This window comes from Phacochoerus africanus, chromosome 15, assembly GCF_016906955.1.
Source record: "Phacochoerus africanus isolate WHEZ1 chromosome 15, ROS_Pafr_v1, whole genome shotgun sequence".
Classification (NCBI taxonomy): domain Eukaryota; kingdom Metazoa; phylum Chordata; class Mammalia; order Artiodactyla; family Suidae; genus Phacochoerus; species Phacochoerus africanus.
In genome coordinates, this window is record NC_062558.1 from 141,626,761 (window position 1) to 141,645,583 (window position 18,823).

An 18,823-nucleotide genomic window follows, 5' to 3' on the forward strand; every position below is an offset into this window, starting at 1 on the left:
TAAGGCTGGTTTTGTGTTGCTGAGTTCTCTCAGCTTTTGCTTCTCTGTGAAGGTTTTGATTTCTCCTTCAAACCTGAGTGAGCACCTTGCTGGGTCAAGTAATCTTGGTTGGAGGTTTTTTTCCTTTCATCACCTTAAGTATATCATGCCACTCCCTTCTGGCCTGCAGAGAGAGATTCTGCTGAAAAATCTGCCGATAACCTTATTGGAGCTCCCTTGTAGGTTACTGCTTCAGTAAAACTTTAATAAAATAAAATAAAATCCAAGCTAGAATTGTATTGTCAACAAAACTTTATTTCAAGGCTAAGGGTAGAATAAAGACATTCTCATGGAGTTCCCGTCGTGGCGCAGTGGTTAACAAATCCGACTAGGAACCATGAGGTTGCAGGTTCGGTCCCTGCCCTTGCTCAGTGGGTTAATGATCCGGCGTTGCCGTGAGCTGTGGTGTAGGTTGCAGACGCGGCTCGGATCCCGTGTTGCTGTGGCTCTGGCGAAGGCCGGGGGCTACAGCTCCGATTCAACCCCTAGCCTGGGAACCTCCATATGCCGCGGGAGCGGCCCAAGAAATAGCAACAACAACAACAATAATAACAACAACAACAAAAAAGACATTTTCATGCAAAGAGAAACAGGTTGCCCAAACCCTTTACCAAAAGAGCCTCTTAGTACGGGCTGCGTAAGTACTATGACCAAAGGGCAATGGCTCCAGCGTAAAAGTTTTATTCTAACACCCCAAGGCTGGTGGTGAGGTCAGGTGGCTGCTGTCCTCCCTGAAGTAATTTAGGGACAAAAGCACAAGTGACAGAAGAAAAAATTATGTATCACTAAAATTAAAATCTTTTATGTTTCAGAGGATAACCATGAAGAAAGAATGAGAGAAAAAAAATTGCAAATGGGAGTTCCTGTCGTGGCTTAGCGGGTTACGAACCCAACCAGTATCCATGAGGATGCAGGTTTGATCCCTGACCCCGCTCAGTGGGTTAAGGATACTGTGATGCCATGAGTTGTGGTGTAGGTCACAGATGCAGCTCAGATCTGGTGTTGCTGTGGCTGTGGTGTAGGCTGGCACCTGCAACTCCGATTCAACCCCTAGCCTGGGAACTTCCATATGCCATGAGTGGGCTCTAAAAAGCAAAAAAAAAAAAAAAAAAAATTGCAAATCATATCTCAGATAAGAGTTGTGTCTAGAATTTATAAAGAATATTTTCAATTTGCTAACCTAAAGAATAAAACATCCAGTTAATTTACCAGCAAAATTAATTTACTTGTGAACAGCAAAGAATGGCTGGAATCTCCCCTGTGGCTCGGATTTGATCCTTGGCCCAGGAATTTCTGTATGCCACAAGTGTGGCAGTTCCTGTTGTGGCTCAGCGGTAAGGAACCCCACTAGTATCCATGAGCATGTGACTTCAATCCCTTGTCTCACTCGGTGGGTTAAGGATCCGGCATTGCCATGAGTTGTGGCACAGGTTGTAGACGTGCCTCGGATCCTGAGTTGCTGTGGCTGTGGTTTAGGTTGGCAGCTGCAACTCTGATTCGACCCCTAGTCTGGGACCTTCCACATGCTGCAGGTGTGGCACTAAAAAGCAATAATAATACTAATACTAATAATTGCAACTTGGGACAAGCAGGCTACAGCAAAAGCCATAGGCAAGTCCCTCAAAGGAAGGAACATTATTTTGTAGAGAAAAAGGAGGAAGTTGGGAGGGGTTGTTTTGGTGAAAAGTCAGTTGGAGGAAAATGAGTGTTCGGGGCGATGGCAGGTTCCCCTTGTTCTACCAGCTGGGCTCCGTCATTTTCCTGTAAGAGCTGCCATGAACATCTGTTCTGATCTTCTCTGTTGATTCTTCTCGGTGGGCCTGTGAATGACAACGCTCCCATCATGGTCAGCCAAGTGGTGCCTGCCTTAGGGCATCCCCTTCTGCCTCTATGACTCCGTTTTTTTTTGGTCCAAGCACATGTGGAAGTTCCCAGGCCAGGGATCAAACCTGTGCCACAGCAGAGACTTGAATTGCTGCAGTGACAACACTGGATCCTTAACCCACTGTGCCACAAGAGAAACTCCTTGACGCCGTTTTATATGAAGTTTCTTTTCTTTTTTTTTTTTTTCATGGCTGCACCTGAGTCATATGGAAATTTCCAGGCCAGGGATCAAATCCAAGCCAGAGCTGCAACCCAGGCCACAGCCCCTGCAACACCAGATCCTTTGATCCACTATGCCATGGACCAGGGGTCGAACTTGAGCCTGTGCAGCAACCCGAGCCATTGCGGTCGGATTCTTAACCCACTGCGCCACAGCAGGAACTCCAAAGGAGATTTCCTTTTATTCATTTTCACAAATTCATTAATAAAAAGACAAACCAATTGAAAAATGGGCGAGGACTAAGCAGATATTTCTCCAATAAAGATACGCAAACGGTGGATAAGCACACGAGAGGGTGGTAAACAGCAGCAGTCACTAGCAAAACAAACCAAACCCGGGAGATACCTCTTCACACCCACTAGCATGGCTACAGTCAAAAATGACAGGCGTTCCCATCGTGGCCTGGTGGTTAATGAACCCGACTAGCAACCATGAGGATGCAGGTTCCATCCCTGGCCTCGCGCAGTGGGTTGAGGATCCGGCGTTGCTGTGAGCTGTGGTGTAGGCTGGCGGCCCCTAGCCTGGGAATCTCCATATGCCTCGGGTGCGGCCCCAAAAAGACAAAAAAAAAAAAAAAAAGACAGATGGAGCTTTCCTGTGGCACAGCCAGTTAAGAATCTGGCATTGTCACTGCCAAGGCTTGGGTCACTGCTGTGGTGCGTGTTCAGTTCCCGGCCACACTTCCACAAGCCGTGGACATGGCCAAAAAAAAAAGACAGACAATGGTAAGTGTTGCGAGACCGTGGAGAAGTTGGAACCTCACACAGTGCTTGCGGGGATACAAAATGAGGCAGTCACTTTGGACAGTCTGGCAGTTCCTCAAAGGTTAATGCAGAGTGATCACATGACGCAGCAATTCCACTCCAAGAGAAGTGTGTGCACACAAAAGCCCACAAATGACTGTTCCGAGAAGCATCATTCGCAGTAGCCAGAAAGGGAGAAAACACCCAAATGTCCATCAACTCATGAACAGATGAGCCAAATACGGTATATCCACTCATGGACACCTTAGAACTTATTAGAATATGCCATGGCATATTATTTGGCAATAAAAAGAGGCGAAGTTTACTTTTAGGTGATCCACCATAGATGAGCCTTGAAAACGCGAGGCCGAGGAGAAGAAGCCAGACCCAAAAGATCACATGGTGCGTGATTCTCTTTATGTGAAATGCCCGGAATCGGCGCACAGAGGCGGAACGCGGATGGGGGTGGCTGCAGAAGGGGCCCTGCCGCGGGAGGGGGCTTCTTTATGGGGTGCGGACGATGTTCTAAACTTGGTGTGGCAATGGGGACGTGGCTCCGTGAATAGACGGCAAACCAGAGAATTGTACACTTCAAGTGTCTGGAAAGGGAACTCCAATCCACAAAGCTGTTTACAGGAATGAACAGCCTTTCATTTAAGCCGCATGAGCTGTCACGGAGCAGTGGCAGCCTCTATGGCCTCAGGTGGCCCTTAGGCATCAGGAGAAGCCCGTGACTTTCTACCAGTCAGGCTGACACGAGGAGCGTCCTCTGTGTGTGGGAGCTGCTGCCGGTGGCCTAAGACCCAGGAGAAGAGTCCAGGGCCGGCTCACGGCCACATGAGCACGTGGGCCAGTGATGACAGACCTGGCTGCAGGTCAGAGCATTGGCTGCAGCCGTGGTTTGATTCAAGCAGTAAGTGCTACATCACAGGGACAAAGAGCATGAATGCCTTGCCCCCAACCCAGGCCCACTACTCCCTGGGGGTCAGAGTGTGGCTCTCTGCCCTCGGTTCCCTGGCCAGAAAGGCAGCATGTCACAATTCTGTGGCTTTGCCTTTTCTTTTTTATTTCTGTCTTTTTTTGGCTGCACCCACGGCACATGGAGGTTCCCAGGCTAGGGGTCTAATGGGAGCTACAGCTGCCAGCCTACACCACCAGATCCTTAACCCACTGAGCGAGGCCAGGGATCGAACCTGCATCCTCATGGTTACTTCTCAGGTTCATTTACCACCAGGCTGTGAAGGGAACTCCTGTCTTTTTTTTTTTACTATAGCCATCCTAGTCCAAGCTGCGTTTGCAGTACACGCCACAGCTCACGGCAATGGCGGGCCCTGAACCCACCAAGCAAGGCCAGGGATCGAACCCGCAACCTCACGTTTCCTAGTTGGATTTGCTTCCCCTGTGCCACGACGGGAACTCTGGCTTTGCCTTTTCTCCAGCCACCCCTACTTGCACCCAGGCCTTCTGTCCAGATGCGGCCAGGTGTGAGTGGGAATGGGGCATTTTCAGGCCTTGGCCTGCCTGGGCCACCATGGGGGGGAGCCCGGCCAAGCGGCCCCTACGCCTTGGTGGTGTGGAGACTGTCGGTCAATGAGACCTCAGGGGGCTGAGCCAGGACTACGTTTGAGTCCTCCAGAAGCCGTTGGGCACTCCCACCCAGGGAGGGTCAGGGCAGAAGCTCGAACTTTCTGAAAGGGCTGCTGTAATCCCTTATCATCTTCATCTTTGCTGGGGAAAGTCTGGCCTGCGGAGGAGATGCTGGACCAGGAGGAGGTGAGAAAGGCCGGGCAGCAATCTTTGAGGCTGTTCCGATTCCTGGCAATACTGTCATCAAATATCCTGACTCGGGCCCTTGCTGGGTGGCCCATGGCAGAGCGTGAAGGGATGGGAAAGCGCACACGGAGGTTTCAAAGGAGACGTAGCCAGCTGATGCAACCTGAGAATGTGGCGGGCAGGCGAGGGCCTCAGGGTGCCATGCAGGGAGACCCGCTTCACTGCAGGACCGGGCAGTGGGGTGTTCCTCTCCCCGCCTCGGGGCTGCACTGGGAGCCTCATTTCAGGGGTCACACCTGGGACCTCACCAGAGGCCAGTTTGTCTGTGGACCTGGGACTTTGCTGAGGTGTCCTCAGGGTAGCCCAGACGACTGGGACAGAGTCCCCCCTGCGAACCGGAACACTAGAGCCAGGTGGCTGCATGCACCCCAGAGGGGCTGTTTCATTGGACTTGCCAGGTCAGCGGGCTCTCTCCCCATTAGTGGGGGGATGTCAGGCTGAGGGGCAAGGCCAGGGGTCTGGCGATCGCTTTATGGGCCGCTCCTAGGCCCAGCGCTTTAGCCAGGAGGTGGCGCTGCTGGCCCTGGGCCGCCTCTCGATCCCCGCGGTGCCCACCGCCAAAGGCGCGACTCCGGGCTTTGGTGCTGCTTCTGCCACTCCCAGGGCTGGACGCGGTGACCCCTCCCGGCCCAGACCAGCACGCATGGCGCCTTGGCAGCTCCGGCAGCTCCTCTTCGGCCGCGAGTGGGCACTTCGTCCGGGTGCTTTTCCTGCGGGACCGCGACCAGGGTGTCACGCGAGCTCTCGCGGCCCTTGTCGCGGAGAGGTGTGGGACTCGGAGATGGGGACACAGAGGGGGGCGCTCAGCGAGTTGGGGACGGGGCGCGTGGAGAGGGAAGAGCCAAGAGCTGCGCGCCCAGCGAGCAGCACACACGCAGCAGTCGGAGCACGGACCACCCTCAGCCCCAGCCGCGCCCAGGTCCCCCAGGTCCTCGGTGCCCCGGGCAGCTGGGCGCCTTGACCTGCTGGGCTGCCTGTAAGACCAGCGACGGAAACTGCTCGGGATCAGGAGGTCAGCCTGCAGTCTGAGCAATCTGCCAGGATTTTCAGAGACTCCGTCCCACCCTTAGCAGCGCCTCTCCCCAAATCTTTTAAAGGGCAGGCACTCCTTGGGCGCACATTTCAGTGGAGGAAACCGCCACTTATTCATACGACTATTTTCAGTCCCCCCTCGTTGAGCCCCAGGAGGGCTGGAATTCTGTCCCTGTTATTCAGGGACGCCTCTGTACCCTGATTATTTGAATAAGTACCGTATTCTCAGGGTTAAGAAGCAGAGTCCCACCCGCCTTTCCACATTCCAGGGTGACTGGTCTGCGTTCTGGCAGCAGCCTGGCAGGCTGTTTTTGGCACAGAGGGATTCCGAGAAGGGGCGGGCAGGCACGATCGAAGGTGTGTCTCCTGCGCTCAGTGTGCTGACCTCCCCACTCCTCTCCACCCTTTGGCTCCCAAAATGTTGGCGGCCAGGCTTACATGCAGTAGGCAGGAGACCAGAAGGTTCGTCCCAGGGAGCCTGACCAAGCCAAGAGGAGGGACCTAGAGATATGGACAAGGGGTTCCCCAACTTACAGCCTCCTCTGCATGGAGCCTCCCAGAGTGAGGCTCCAATACGGTGGGCCCCAGTCACCAAGCAGCCCTCTCCGGTCTACCACCCTTGTCAGGAACACACAGACCAACACCACCTGACAACTGGGAAAGCTTCTCCCTGAAGACAGAGCCAAAAGAAACGGGGAGAAGAACCCGGAGACAGGGACTTGGCAGGGGCCCAGCGCCTCAGGGACTGTGACTCACGTCCCATTGAGTGGGGACGCTCTCCTGGAAGCAAGACGAGCCCCCTTCTCTTCTCTAAAAAGAAATATTTGTACAAGAAGAAAGGGCTCCTGGAAATTAACACTATGCAGCAGACACAAAAGCTTCAGTGGAAAAAATCCTACGGAAGCAGAGCAGAAAGGTGCAGATGGAAAGGAGGAGAGAGCAGCCGAAGCGCTCGAGGGCCCAGCTCAAAGTCTGAGAGCCTAAATTAAGGACTTTAGAAAGAGCTAACTGCAGCCATTAGGGAGTTTGCTCGGGGACCCATGAGTCATCAGTAGAAACGATTGTTGAGTGAGACAATCACTGAAATCCTTTGCCAGGACTGAAGGACAGGAGTTTCCAGACGAGGGCCTTTTGAGTGCCCAACGCAGGAAATACAACTGGGGGGCACATGCAGGCCCTGTGGTGTGAGATTTCAGGAGAAGATCTTAAAGGCCGCAGGGAGGAAAAGGCCTCCACTGCTGGTAAAGCGTTAGAAAGTGGAACGGCCGTGGACTTCTCCCACTCCTAGGAGGGAGCAGTGCCTTCTGAGTCTGAAGGAAGCCTTCTGGCTTAGAATTCCATACCCAGGCAAACAACAAATCAAGGGTGAGGGCAAAGTGAAGACATTTTCAGCTTTGCAAAAACATCTTAAATAAAAAGTGATCTCCCAGACACCTCTGTAAGCTTCACCAAGTGAGTGAATCCAAAAATACATGGATGATGAGAGAGGGAGAAGACGGAGGAAGAGCCCAGACAGAAAATCCACCTGCCCAGTCTGGGGCTAACTCCCCACCTGCCCAGCCCCACCGAGAAAGGTGGGCCACACAAAGTCCATGCGAGAACCTCCTGGGATCAGAGCAGCGGGGCCCCAGGTGTGGCTGTGGAGGGTTCATAGGGACGTCTGACCACACTCCGGCTGCAGAAGCAGGAGCTTTTTAATCCCTGCCAGGCGGTGCAGGAGAACTCCCTGAACCAGAGCTCCCCAGAGACGCCTACAGGCTTGAATGTGTCTCCTTTTCCTGAGGCCAGAGGAGAGAGGGACATGAGACTCATTTTTCCATTTATCCTTTATTTTGAATTCGTATTTTATTTATTTACTTTTTATGGTCACACCCACAGCACAGGGAAGTTCTCTGGTCAGGGATAAGTCCGCACCTCGCCAGCCACCTGAGCCACGGTAGCTGGATTCTTAACTCACTACAACCACAGCAGGAACTCCTTGAGCTTTTGACCTTTAATATGTGTTATACCTTTTAAAATGTGTACACAGACACACAGACACCCCCCCCCACACACACACAGCAGTGCCGTGGCCTGGAGGCTCTCTCCCCAGCCCGCCCTGACATCTTAGTACCCACCGGGCCCGCGCTCGGACTTGGGTCGCGCGCACCACCGGGTTCAGACGTGAAGGCGCAGGATGGAGGCCTCCTTTGGAAGGAGACATGACTCGCCTCGCTACCCGGCCGCCCCATTGTCCCTCGGTGGGATGCTGGTCCACACCGTTGGGCAGCAGGGGTTACAAAACTGATCCCTCCACGCTCGCCCTCTCCTTCTCGGACGGCCCTCCACCACCTAACCAGGCACTGGGCCAGACCTCCAGGGACAGCCCCTGGCCGAGCCGCAGGTGTAAGCCCAGTGGGGAGGATCGGGAGCCTGGCCTGCCCGGGGCTCCTAGCCCCACCTTTGGCCCCGCCGTCCGCCCCGCCCCGAATTCCTTTCCTCCTCTGGCTCCGCCCCGCAGCCCAAGCTCCAATTCGCGACCGGCCTTCCGCCCGGCCTCGCGCCCTCTTCCACCTCGGGCCCCGCCCCGAATCCAGTTCCTCCTCTGGCCCCGCCTCGCGCCCGTAGCTCCACCCGCAGCCCCGCCTTCCTACCCGCCCCGCGCCCTAGCTCCACCTCCAGCCCCGCCTTCCTACCCGCCCCGCGCCCTAGCTCCACCTCCAGCCCCGCCTTCCGCCCCAACCGCGCGCCCCGCCCACTTCTGGCCCCGCCCCGCGTTCCCGCCCCGCCTCCTCCGCTCGCCTCACTTGTCTTCCGTGCTCCCCGCACATCGGAGCGGCTGGGCAGCGCGGGAACTTCCCGGGACGGCGCGATGGAGTCGAGTGGCCACCAGGCAGAGGCCCCAGGCCGCGGTCCGCGGGTGCTGGTGGTGGGCGGTGGCATCGCCGGGCTGGGAGCGGCGCAGAGGCTCTGCTGCTGTTCCGCCTTCCCGTCCCTGAGGGTTCTGGAGGCCACAGCCCGTGCCGGTGGCCGCATCCGCTCGGAGCGCAGCTTCGGTAACAGCCTGCCCCGGAGCTCCTTCTCGGAACTCCTTCCCGGAACCCCTTCCCGGAACGCAGTCGGTGCTGCGGGAGCTCTGCCGTCTCCTGGCTGGGCCTGCTTCCAGGGTTATGCGACCCGGAACCGTTATCTAGCCCAGTGATGGAATCCTCGCCGCGCCTCCCTTAATTAGCCAAAGTTCAGTGGTCCCGAAACTCAGCTGCCGTCATTGAGCAGGGGCGAACGGGGCCCAGGGCTCTACGCAGTTACTCTGGTTCTGCCCCTCCAGGGAGCTCCCTCTGTGGCCTTCGCTCCCCCGTAGGCACTACCTCCAGATGTTCTCCCAAGGCAGGTGCAGGCCAGCCCCTACCTCTTGGGGGTCTGCCTGGAGAGTCCGTTGTCCTTAGGGACCGTGCGGCCCTTTGGCTGATTTTCAGAGCCTGTTGGGAAGGGCAGGGCTGGTGTGGTACTTGAGAAGGGCTGGGGGAGGGAGCCTTGAGGTGGCATCTCTTGCCCTCTCCCAGGTGGTGTGGTGGAGGTGGGTGCTCACTGGATCCATGGGCCCTCCCAGAGCAACCCCGTCTTCCAGCTGGCTGCCAGGTATGGGCTGCTGGGGGAGAAGGAGTTGTCCGAGGAGAACCAACAAGTGGAGACCGGGGGTCACGTGGGCCTGCCCTCTGTGACCTACACCAGCTCCGGGGGAAGCGTGAGCCTTGAGCTGGTGGCGGAGATGTCCAGTCTGTTCTACAGCCTCATAGACCAGACCAGGGAGTTCCTGCACTCGGCCGAGGCCCCGGCGCCCAGCGTTGGGGAGTACCTCAAGAAGCAGATCCGGGAGCACGTGGCCGGCTGGGCAGAGGGTGAGGGGACCAAGACACTCAAGCTGGCCATCCTGAACAACCTCTTCAACGTGGAGTGCTGTGTCAGTGGTACCCACAGCATGGACCTGGTGGCCCTCGCGCCTTTCGGAGAGTACACAGTGCTGCCCGGGCTGGACTGCACCTTTCCTGGGTATGTGCAGGCTCCACGCACCCGGACAGCCCTCCACGCCCCCGAGGCCCCCCTCCCTGTAACTCAGTCAGTCTTTGGGTGGAAGGGGCTGGGTGGGAAGTACAGGGAGCTGTTTGTCTTCCTGTTTCAGAGATTGGTCATTTATTTCCCTGGTTTTGCTGATTCATGAAAAAGAAACTTATTTTCAAGAAAAAATGGGTAAAAGAAGGAAATGTATCTTGGAATCTGCTGGTGCTTTGTCCTCCCATGTTTAGGTGGCCTCCTGCATGCGTGTAAGCGCTGTGCGGAGGCTTCAGCCTCAGGCAGGCGGTGTCGGGGGAGCTGCTCCCCCACCAGCACTCACAAGACCCTCCAGGACTGTCCTGCTGGGCTTACCCTGGTGCTACCTCTGGACCTGTGGCCCCAAGGCTCCTGCACAGGGGCTGAGGGTGGGCACGGTGACCCAGCCGACCCAGACCTGGGGCCCAGGCCAGCCGAGGAGGGACCTGTTCTCCACCGTGACCCGGCCCGCTTTGCATCCCTTCGCCCACTTGACCCTCTGGGGGACCTGGAGGCGCGAGACCCCTCTCTCCCTGCCCCCCTCCGGGGCTGAGCCGAGCCCTCGGGCCGCGCCAGAGCCCCTGCAGCTCTGACCTGGTGTGAGCTTGGAAGGCTTGTTGCGGAGACTCATCTCCAGGGCCTGGTCCTAAGCAGGCCACACCTCTCTCTCCCAGGGGCTACCAAGGACTCACGGACCGCATGGCGGCCTCCTTGCCCACGGACGTGATGGTTTTCGACAAGCCCGTGAAGACCATTCACTGGAACGGGTCCTTCCAGGAAGCCTCTGCTCCTGGGGAGGCGTTTCCAGTGCTGGTGGAGTGTGAGGATGGAGGCTGCTTCCCAGCGCATCACGTCATCGTCACTGTGCCCTTGGGTAAAGCCCCCCCCTGCCCGCAGCGTCCTCCAGTTCCCGTCCCAGGGCCCCCCTCTGGATTTCTCCAGGCTCTCTGGCTCTGGGGCATTTCGTAAACCCATGTTTTCATTCTGAATTTTGGGTGGAGTTACTCTGTTGTGCTTTGTAGCAGTCGAGTGCTTTGGAATTACGTCTCACAAAGAAAACGCGGATCAGTGGGTGTCTTGCTCTTTTTGGAGGTAGTTTGTGGAAAGGTCGGGAGCCTCCGGAGGCTCGCCAGGCCACTTGCTTAGAGGTGGAAAGGGCGAAGGCCAGGCGTCAAGTCTAGGTCCGGGGGGTAATTGAGGAAGGAGTCCTGTGTAATCCTGTGCAATCCAGACCCGATGCTTTAGACGGAGTCTCGGCGTGGGAGCCGGCCGTCTGGTAGAAGGTGGAGGTGGCTGAAAGCAGGTTGGGCTGCTTATCTCATTCGCTCCTCCTGGGACACACCTGCCCCATCCCCTGAATGACGTATGCAAACAGACACAAGTCACTTCACTGCCCAAGTTCACAAAGCCAGCAGGTGCCAGAGCAGAGGTAAGGTGAAGGCAGGGAGTTCCGGTCGGGGCCCGGGGATGAATGAATCTGACTAGCGTTGAGGAGACGCAGGTTCGATCCCTGGCCTCACTCAGTGGGTTAAGGATCTGGCGTTGCTGTGAGCTGTGGTCACAGACGTGGCTCGGATCCCGCGTTGCTGTGGCTGTGGTGTAGGCCGGCGGCTACAGCTCCAATTCAACCCCTAGCCTGGGAACCTCCATATGCTGGGAGTGCGGTCCTAAAAAAAATAAAAGTAAAAGATGAAGGCAGGAGTCACGGCCCCACCCCCCATGGCCTGTGGGTCCCCACAGAGGGTCCTGGGTGTAGATAAGCTTGTTTAGTGTGCAGCTCCTTTTTCCCACGACGGAACCACACCAGACGTGGTAACATATGGTTCTGCTGCTGCGTGGTCTCTGGATCAGCGCCGACAGGTCCAGCCTGGCCTTCGTTCTTTCCCACGGATGGCCCCATTCCCACACGGCTGTGCGCATGCTCACGAGGCTGCTGCGGGCAGCAGGGGCGTTGCTGCGGCTGTGGCGCCGTTGTTCACAGGGCTGGGCACCTGTCATGTTTGTTTTTACAGCTGCCCCGTGTCTTCTCCATGGAGGTGTCGTGACGATATTGATGGCAGTTTGGGTTGTTGTCAGGTGTTCTCTCACACGCAGAGAGAACGTGTGTGTTTGAACACGCTCGGGGCTATAAGTGCAGGATCGATTCCAGCAGCAGGAACTGCCAGGCTGAAGGTCTGCCCAGAGAGGGGGTGGCTGCGGGCGGCTGGCCCTCTCCTGGACCCTCACAGCCGGTGCCTAGTTTCCTGGTGGGTTGATTGTCCTTTTCTTACGGGCCTGCAAGATGGGCTTGTGCTGTGAGTTTCGTCCCCTTGTGGTTTGGCTTTGGGCTCAGCACCGATTCTTTTTTTTTAATTCAATGAATTTTTTATTATGTTTATAGTTGTACAGCCATCATCACAACACAGTTAGTTTTCATGTAGCTTCTGGATAAAGCCTATAGATTTCACTGCTCCTCCAAACGAATCCTGGGCAGGCTGAGAGGCAGAAGGCCCAGGAATGAGCTCTGTCCCTGCCTGGCCGGGTGTGCAGGGGCCCTGTCGTGTCCCTGCACCACAGTGCTGGCCTCCGAGGCCTGAAGCCCCGGCGGCCAGCCCGCCTGGGTCCCAGATGCCTCTTTCTTTCCCTCCTCTGACGGGGTTGGGGCACGTCTGGTGCTGTTGCTTCCAGCAGAAGAGAGTCACGTGGTATAAGTCCTCTTATGATTCCAGGTTTCCTTAAAGGACGTCTGGACACCTTCTTTGAGCCACCCCTGCCCCCTGAGAAGGCCGAAGCCATCAGGAAAATAGGCTTTGGGACCAACAATAAAATCTTCCTGGAGTTTGAAGAGCCCTTCTGGGAGCCAGGCTGCGAGCGCATCCAGGTCGTGTGGGAGGACCTGTCTCCCCTGGAGGACGTCGCCCCTGAACTGCAGGACGCCTGGTTCAAGAAGCTTATTGGCTTCTGGGTCCTGCCTGCCTTTGGGTATGGGCGCGTCTCGAGTCTCTCCAAGGAAGCCTTGGCTGTGCCCCCTGCGTGGGCTCCAGCACTGCGTCGGTTCCCTGTGGGGTGCTTCTGGAGGGGGTGAATGGGTGGGGATCCCATGGCCCCCTAAGGCGCTGGGGCGGGCGCTGGGCCAGCCCGTGGGGCAGGCGGAGGCCTGCCCTGTGCAGCTTGTCTGCGTCACCGGGGCTGGGAGTGCGCCGGAGCTGAGAGGCAGGTTCAGCCGGCAAGAAGGTACTTGCTGAAATCCTCAGAAAGTGGGGCCGTGTAGTCACAGAAGAAATGTGAGACGCGGGTGTGTCTATGTCTGCTGTAACAGCTGGACAGAACCTCCCCACACGTCCTGGAAGCTAGATTGTTCGGCCAGCCGCACAGCACAAGTGCAGCCGTGAGGATGCGCTTGGTGCTGAGTCAGACGGAGACCTGGGTGGTCTGGGGAGGAGAGCGATGTTTCCGGCAAGATGCCTGTGCAGCGTCTTGTGCTCAGCTGGCAGATGTGACTCCAGGTTTCCACTCAGAGGCGTGGCCGGGTGGAGACCCGTTGTCAGCGTGGAGGGTCAGGGCAAGAGGGAGGCCCAGGCGCCCGCCAGCACGGCTCCTCCCTGACAGCCACAGGAGCAGGGTGTGTGGCTCCTCCAGCCTGTGGGCAGTGAGCAGTGCCTGGCTTGGCCACCTGCTCTGGGCTCGGGATGTCGCTGGGGAGGATGGTCCCGGGAACCGTGGGTGCCTTCGTGGGACACCCCATGGCCCAAGGCAGTGGCTCCCACGCGGTGGTTTTAGGATGCTCTTCTCAGACTCTTAAAGGTTATAGAGGAGTTCCCGTCGTGGCTCAGTGGTTAACGAATCCGATTAGGAACCATGAGGTTGCGGGTTTGATCCCTGGCCTTGCTCAGTGGGTTAAGGATCCGGTGTTGCCGTGAGCTATGGTGTAGGTCTCAGACGTGGCTCGGATCCCGAGTTGCTGTGGCTGTGGCGTAGGCCGGCAGCTACATCTCTGATTAGACCCCTCGCCTGGGAACCTCCATATGTTGCGGGAGCGGCCCAAGAAATGGCAAAAAGACCAAAAAAAAAAAAAATTTATAGAGTATCTTGGAGTTCCCTGGTGGCTCAGTGGGTTAAGGATCTGGCGTTGTCACTCTTGTGACTCAGGTTACTGCTGTGGTGAGAGTTTGATCCCTGGCCATGGAACTTTTGTATGCAGTGGGTATAGCCAAAAAAAAAAAAAAGAAAACAAATTGTAGGAATTCTGGTCATGGCGCAGTGGAAGCCAATCCGACTAGGAGCCATGAGGTTGCAGGTCCTATTCCTGGCCTTGCTCAGTGGGTTAGTGGGTTAAGGATCTGGCTTTGATGTGAGCTGTGGTATAGATTGCAGACGCTGCTTGGATCTGACGTGGCTGTGGTTGTGGCTGTCGCCGGCAGCTGTAGCTCTGGTTCGACCCCTAGCCTGGCCTGGGAACCTCCATATGTTGCGGGTGCGGCCCTAAAAAGCAAAAAAAAAAACAAAAACAAAAAAAGTGTCTGCCAGATACCCATGCCCGAATACCAGTTTGTCTGTCCCCCGTTCTCTTGAGAGAAGAAGCGGCAGTTTCTGGCAGCCTTTTCGGGGTCCGCGGGCTGTGCCAGGTCCCCTCTGGCTCCCACACGGGGTGTTAGGAAGACATGCACTCCGGGTCAGGGCTTGATCTGATTAGTGACCTTCTGCCTCTCGGGGACACTGTCCGTCGACGGGGCGTTTTCCCACAGGTGGCCGGTGGGGACACCACCAGCTCCGCCCGAGACTTGTGTGAGGCCCTGACTCTGCTGGGGGCGCCCTGCCCGCCAGCGCTCCTGAGCCACGGCAGGGGAAGCAGCCCAGCGTGCTGGCCTTGCAGACGCCGGGCCGAAGTCCTGGGGTGTCTGCGGCCACACTGCCGGAGCCGCTGGCCCGAGGGGAGGCCGCGGGCGGCGGCCGGGGGGCTGGTGCCAGCGCTGCTCCTGTCCGCGCAGGGCCTGCCACGTGCTCTGCGGCTTCATCGCCGGGCTGGAGTCCGAGTTCATGGAGACGCTGTCGGATGAGGACGTGCTCCTGTCTCTCACCCAGGTGCTCCGCAGGGTGACAGGTACTGACCCAGAGGGCCGCTTCTGCTCCCACCCCGGTGGCCGGTCTGTGACGGGAACCACACCTCCCACCAGCGAGGAGCCGGGTTCAGCTCTGAACCTCCAGGGACTTCCCGCGATCTCGTCTCGGAGGGTCTGCGATGACCTCGCAAGTGCTCCCCACTCTGCTCTTGTAAAATCTGCCCGGACGGGCATCTGTGCGGTTGTCCCCACCCAGAGCTTTACAGACAGGATGCTGGGCCCCGGCAGACAGCGGTGGTGCGCCCGGGCCCTCGGGCGCATAGCTACAGTCATAGCTGCTGACATCCCCACTGATCCCACGGAGGTCTGTGTTGGGGCCCATTGAGCGCGTGGCGGCAGACACAGGTTTTCTAGACAAGCCGTGAGCGGAGGGCGGGAGCCACCTGGCTGCACTCGCTGGGCCTCGCTTTTCCTCCCGCGCCGTTTCTCCCACATCCAGCTGCTCGGTCTTGAACGCGAGAGGCTCCTCGGGCCATTCGGGCGGGATGCGGGTTAACGTGCTGGTCTCTGGTCCAGGGAACCCTCGGCTCCCCGCACCCAGGAGTGTGCTGAGGTCTCGCTGGCACAGTGCCCCGTACACCCGGGGTTCCTACAGCTACGTGGCCGTGGGCAGCTCCGGGGACGACTTGGACCTGCTGGCTCAGCCCCTCCCTGCGGATGGCAAGGGGGCCCAGGTAGGACGCCCAGGGCCCTGCCAGGGCGGGGGCTGCTGGGTGCAAGCGCGTGGGCGCTGGGACCCTGTGACTCAGAGTCCACTTTCTTTTTGAAACCAAGGGTAACTATAAATGTGTTATTTTTATCAGAATTATATCTACACGTAGCTTAAAGCATCAGAAGCTTCTACCCCCGGCTAACAAAATGAAATAGGAACAAAATACAGCACTGTGGTGGGGGGCCCTCCGCCGCCCCCTTCCCAAACTGTTCTGGCAGATTCTGATCTGTAAATGACGGGCTCACGCTACCACCTAAAGAATTTTTTAAAAAATTGAACTACAGTTAATTTACAATGTTGTGTTAGTTTCAGGTGTACAGAAGAATAGTTCAGTTATGCACACATTCTTTCTCAGATTCTTTCCCATTATTCATTATTATTATTACTATTTTGTCTTTTTTGTGCCGTACCTGGGGCGTGTGGAAGTTCCTGGCCCTCGGAAGCCCATCCAATTCCTGGAGCCGGACAGACCCCTTTCCTATGAGGAGTGTCCAAGCATTTAGAGCCATGTAGAAGCGCACGCTGGGCGGGCCACGTGAGCTGGAAGCCACACCCTCAGGGCTTCGAGGACCTTCTCCATCGGCAGGGCTGGGATGCCCCGCACACGGTCGTCCGTCTGGGATTTTCATTTTTCTTTTTTTTTTTTTCCCGTCTCTGTCTTTTTGGGGCCGCACCCATGGCATAGGGAGGTTCCCAGGCCAGGGGGAGAACTGGAGCCGTGGCCGCTGCCTATGCCACAGCCAAAGGATTTTCTTGAATTATCATTTTTGTTTTGTTTTTGTTTCTTTCCTTTTTTGGCCACCTCTGTGGCATATGGAACTTCCTGGGCCAGGGATCGAATCCAAGCTGGAGCTTTGACCTACCTCACGGCTGCAGCAGTGCTGGATCCTTAATCCACTGTGCTGGGCCCGGGGATTGACATAGCATCTCCACAGCAAGAAGCTGGACCATTTACCCACTACGCCACAGTGGGAACTCCTCATCAGTTTTTTATTTTAATTTCCTCTTTTTCTGGATTTCTGTCATTTGGATGGTGGACTTCTGAGCTGGCCCTTGAATTTTCTCTTTTCCCTCCTAATTTCCTTTGGTTTTCTTTTGCAGCGATTTTATTAATGATAGCAATGTAGTGGGGGTTTTTTGTGTGTGTTTTTTTTCTTTTTTCTTTTTCTTTTTAGGGCCGCATGTGCAGTATATGGAGTTCCCAGGCCAGGGGTCCAATTAGAACTGCAGCCGCAGGCCTATCCCACAGCCAGGCAATGCAGGATCCAAGCTGTTTCTGCAACCTACACCACAGCCATGGCAACACCAGATCTGAGCTGCATCTGTGCTCTATGCTGCAGCTCATGGCCATGCTGGATCCTTAATCCCCTGAGCAAGGCCAGGGATCGAACCCACAGGCTCGTGGACATTATATTGGGTTCTTAACCCGCCATGCCACAGCGGGAACGCCTTCTCTTCGTTTGCTGCTCTGTGTTTGGGGCAGTGTTCTCAGTGTTGTCTCCCGAACAGTCTGGTGAGTTTTCCGTTTCGTGGTCATGCTGGAGTCCAGCCGTGCCTGCTGTCTGAGGGGCCTTCACTGCTGTTGCTCTTTTCTGGGGCAGCCGCTGTGGTGCTGCCCTTGTCTCCTTGTCACATCTGGATGCAGGGTGCAGGAGGACCAAAGCCGGCTCTGCAGCTGGGCGGGAGGGGCGTGACGCTTGTGGCCGTGCGCTGGCACCCGCCCTGAGCCCACCCTTCTTTGCAGCTCCAGGTGCTGTTTGCGGGGGAAGCCACACACCGGACATTTTACTCCACCACGCACGGGGCTCTGCTGTCCGGTTGGAGGGAGGCCGACCGGCTCATCAGTCTGTGGGACCCGCAGGCACAGCGGCCTGGGCCCAGGCTTTGAGCCTGGCTCTGCTCCCCTGGTCCCGGGGAGGCTGGCACCACCCTTTCCTCTGACGGACAGGTTCAGCTGGGTTGGAATTTGGGGTGTCAGTGTCACAGGGGTCAGGTCGCTGCAGTCCAGCCAGGGCTGATCGCGAAGTCTTCCTGGAGACACCGGATGCCACTGACGCGCCTGGCGGAGCATAAAGTGTGGAAACGCACCCCGTGTCCAGTCATCCTTGTGCCTTGGAGCTGCGGCAGGCTCGCTCTGTCCTCGTTCCGCCCCAGGCCCCGGTCACTGCAGGGCCCTGTGCCCCCAGCATGACCTGCCCCCCCCCCCCCACCACCCTGTGCTTGCCCCTTACCCTGGGGGCGATGCCCGGGGCTCTGAGTCCTCAGGGCGGGTAGCGATGCAGCCCACAGACCGCCCTTTGTTCATCCACAGACACTTCATCAGGCACTGGCTGCCCCTCGGGGTGGGGGGTACCCTGTTCTAAATTGAGGGCAGGAGGAGAAAGTGAACAATGAGGCCTGAGGGTGCAGAGGAGCAGGGTGCCCTGGGCGGTGTTGGGGTAAGCATGATGGGGTGCACTGGGGGGTGTGGGGGGGCCTGGATGCTGCCCCGTAAGCATGATGGGGTGCACTGGGGGGTGTGGAGGGGCCTGGATGCTGCCCCGTAAGCATGATGGGGTGCACTGGGGGGTGTGGGGGGGCCTGGATGCTGCCCCGTAAGCATGATGGGGTGCACTGGGGGGTGTGGGGGTGTGGGGGGGCCTGGATGCTGCCCCGTAAGCATGATGAGGTGTGCTGGGCAGTGGGGGGGGCGTGGGGGGGGGCGGATGCTGCCCCGTAAGCATAATGAGGTGTGCTGGGCAGTGGGGGGTGTGGGGGGCCTGGATGCTGCCCCCATCTTGCCTCACTGTGTCCTCAAAGCGTCCCAGGGGATGGGTTGCATGGCTCTCATCTCAGCTGAGGAGAGGACAGAGGCCTTGAGGTGAGGCAGGCAATGCCAGGGCAGAGCTTGGGCCTCTTTCTAGGACCTCAGGGAGGCAGTACAGTTGGCGGGAGGTGCAGGAGCCGCAGAGACTGGAACTGCGCATGGCAGGCATGGGGCTCACTGGCCTGGTACCCACCTTGAGGTCAGTGGCTCCTGTCCCTCCTCAGACCTCAGGCTGTGTCCTGCTGACTGAGGAGCATATGTGTGCCTGGAGAAAGGCCTCTGGGCTCCTCTCCAGCTTCAGGAGGCCAGGTTCTTGGCCGTGGTGCCTACTGGACCGTAGCAGTGCTCCAGCCTGGCACCTTATCAACTCGTCTTGGGTCAAAACGC

At 57.3% G+C, this 18,823-nt stretch overlaps 1 protein-coding gene across 2 annotated transcripts; it reads left to right on the forward strand.

Moving 5' to 3' along the window:
- Nucleotides 1-8,514: 8,514 nt before the first annotated feature.
- On the forward strand, nucleotides 8,515-17,717 carry PAOX (polyamine oxidase). 2 transcript variants are annotated; one of them, XM_047760954.1, is made up of 7 exons: nucleotides 8,515-8,786; nucleotides 9,294-9,780; nucleotides 10,494-10,693; nucleotides 12,528-12,780; nucleotides 14,787-14,899; nucleotides 15,435-15,592; nucleotides 17,375-17,717. In XM_047760954.1, the coding sequence occupies exons 1-7, from the start codon at nucleotides 8,603-8,605 to the stop codon at nucleotides 17,516-17,518; spliced, it is 1,539 nt and encodes a 512-aa protein (XP_047616910.1). In that variant the 5' UTR covers nucleotides 8,515-8,602; the 3' UTR covers nucleotides 17,519-17,717. The 2 variants fall into 2 exon arrangements, with proteins under 2 accessions (XP_047616910.1, XP_047616909.1); XM_047760953.1 differs by lacking the exon at nucleotides 17,375-17,717 and having other exon boundaries at nucleotides 14,787-15,578.
- The last annotated feature ends 1,106 nt before the right edge of the window (nucleotides 17,718-18,823 follow it).

What these genes read in the sequence shown, in the direction of transcription:
- PAOX (XM_047760953.1), top strand. Translation starts at nt 8,603, where the DNA reads ATGGAGTCGAGTGGCCACCAGGCAGAGGCCCCAGGCCGCGGTCCGCGG. An exon ending in CCGCTCGGAGCGCAGCTTCG is followed by an intron (nt 8,787 to 9,293) that starts GTAACAGCCTGC and finishes GCCCTCTCCCAG; the next exon opens with GTGGTGTGGTGGAGGTGGGT. An exon ending in CATCGTCACTGTGCCCTTGG is followed by an intron (nt 10,694 to 12,527) that starts GTAAAGCCCCCC and finishes TTATGATTCCAG; the next exon opens with GTTTCCTTAAAGGACGTCTG.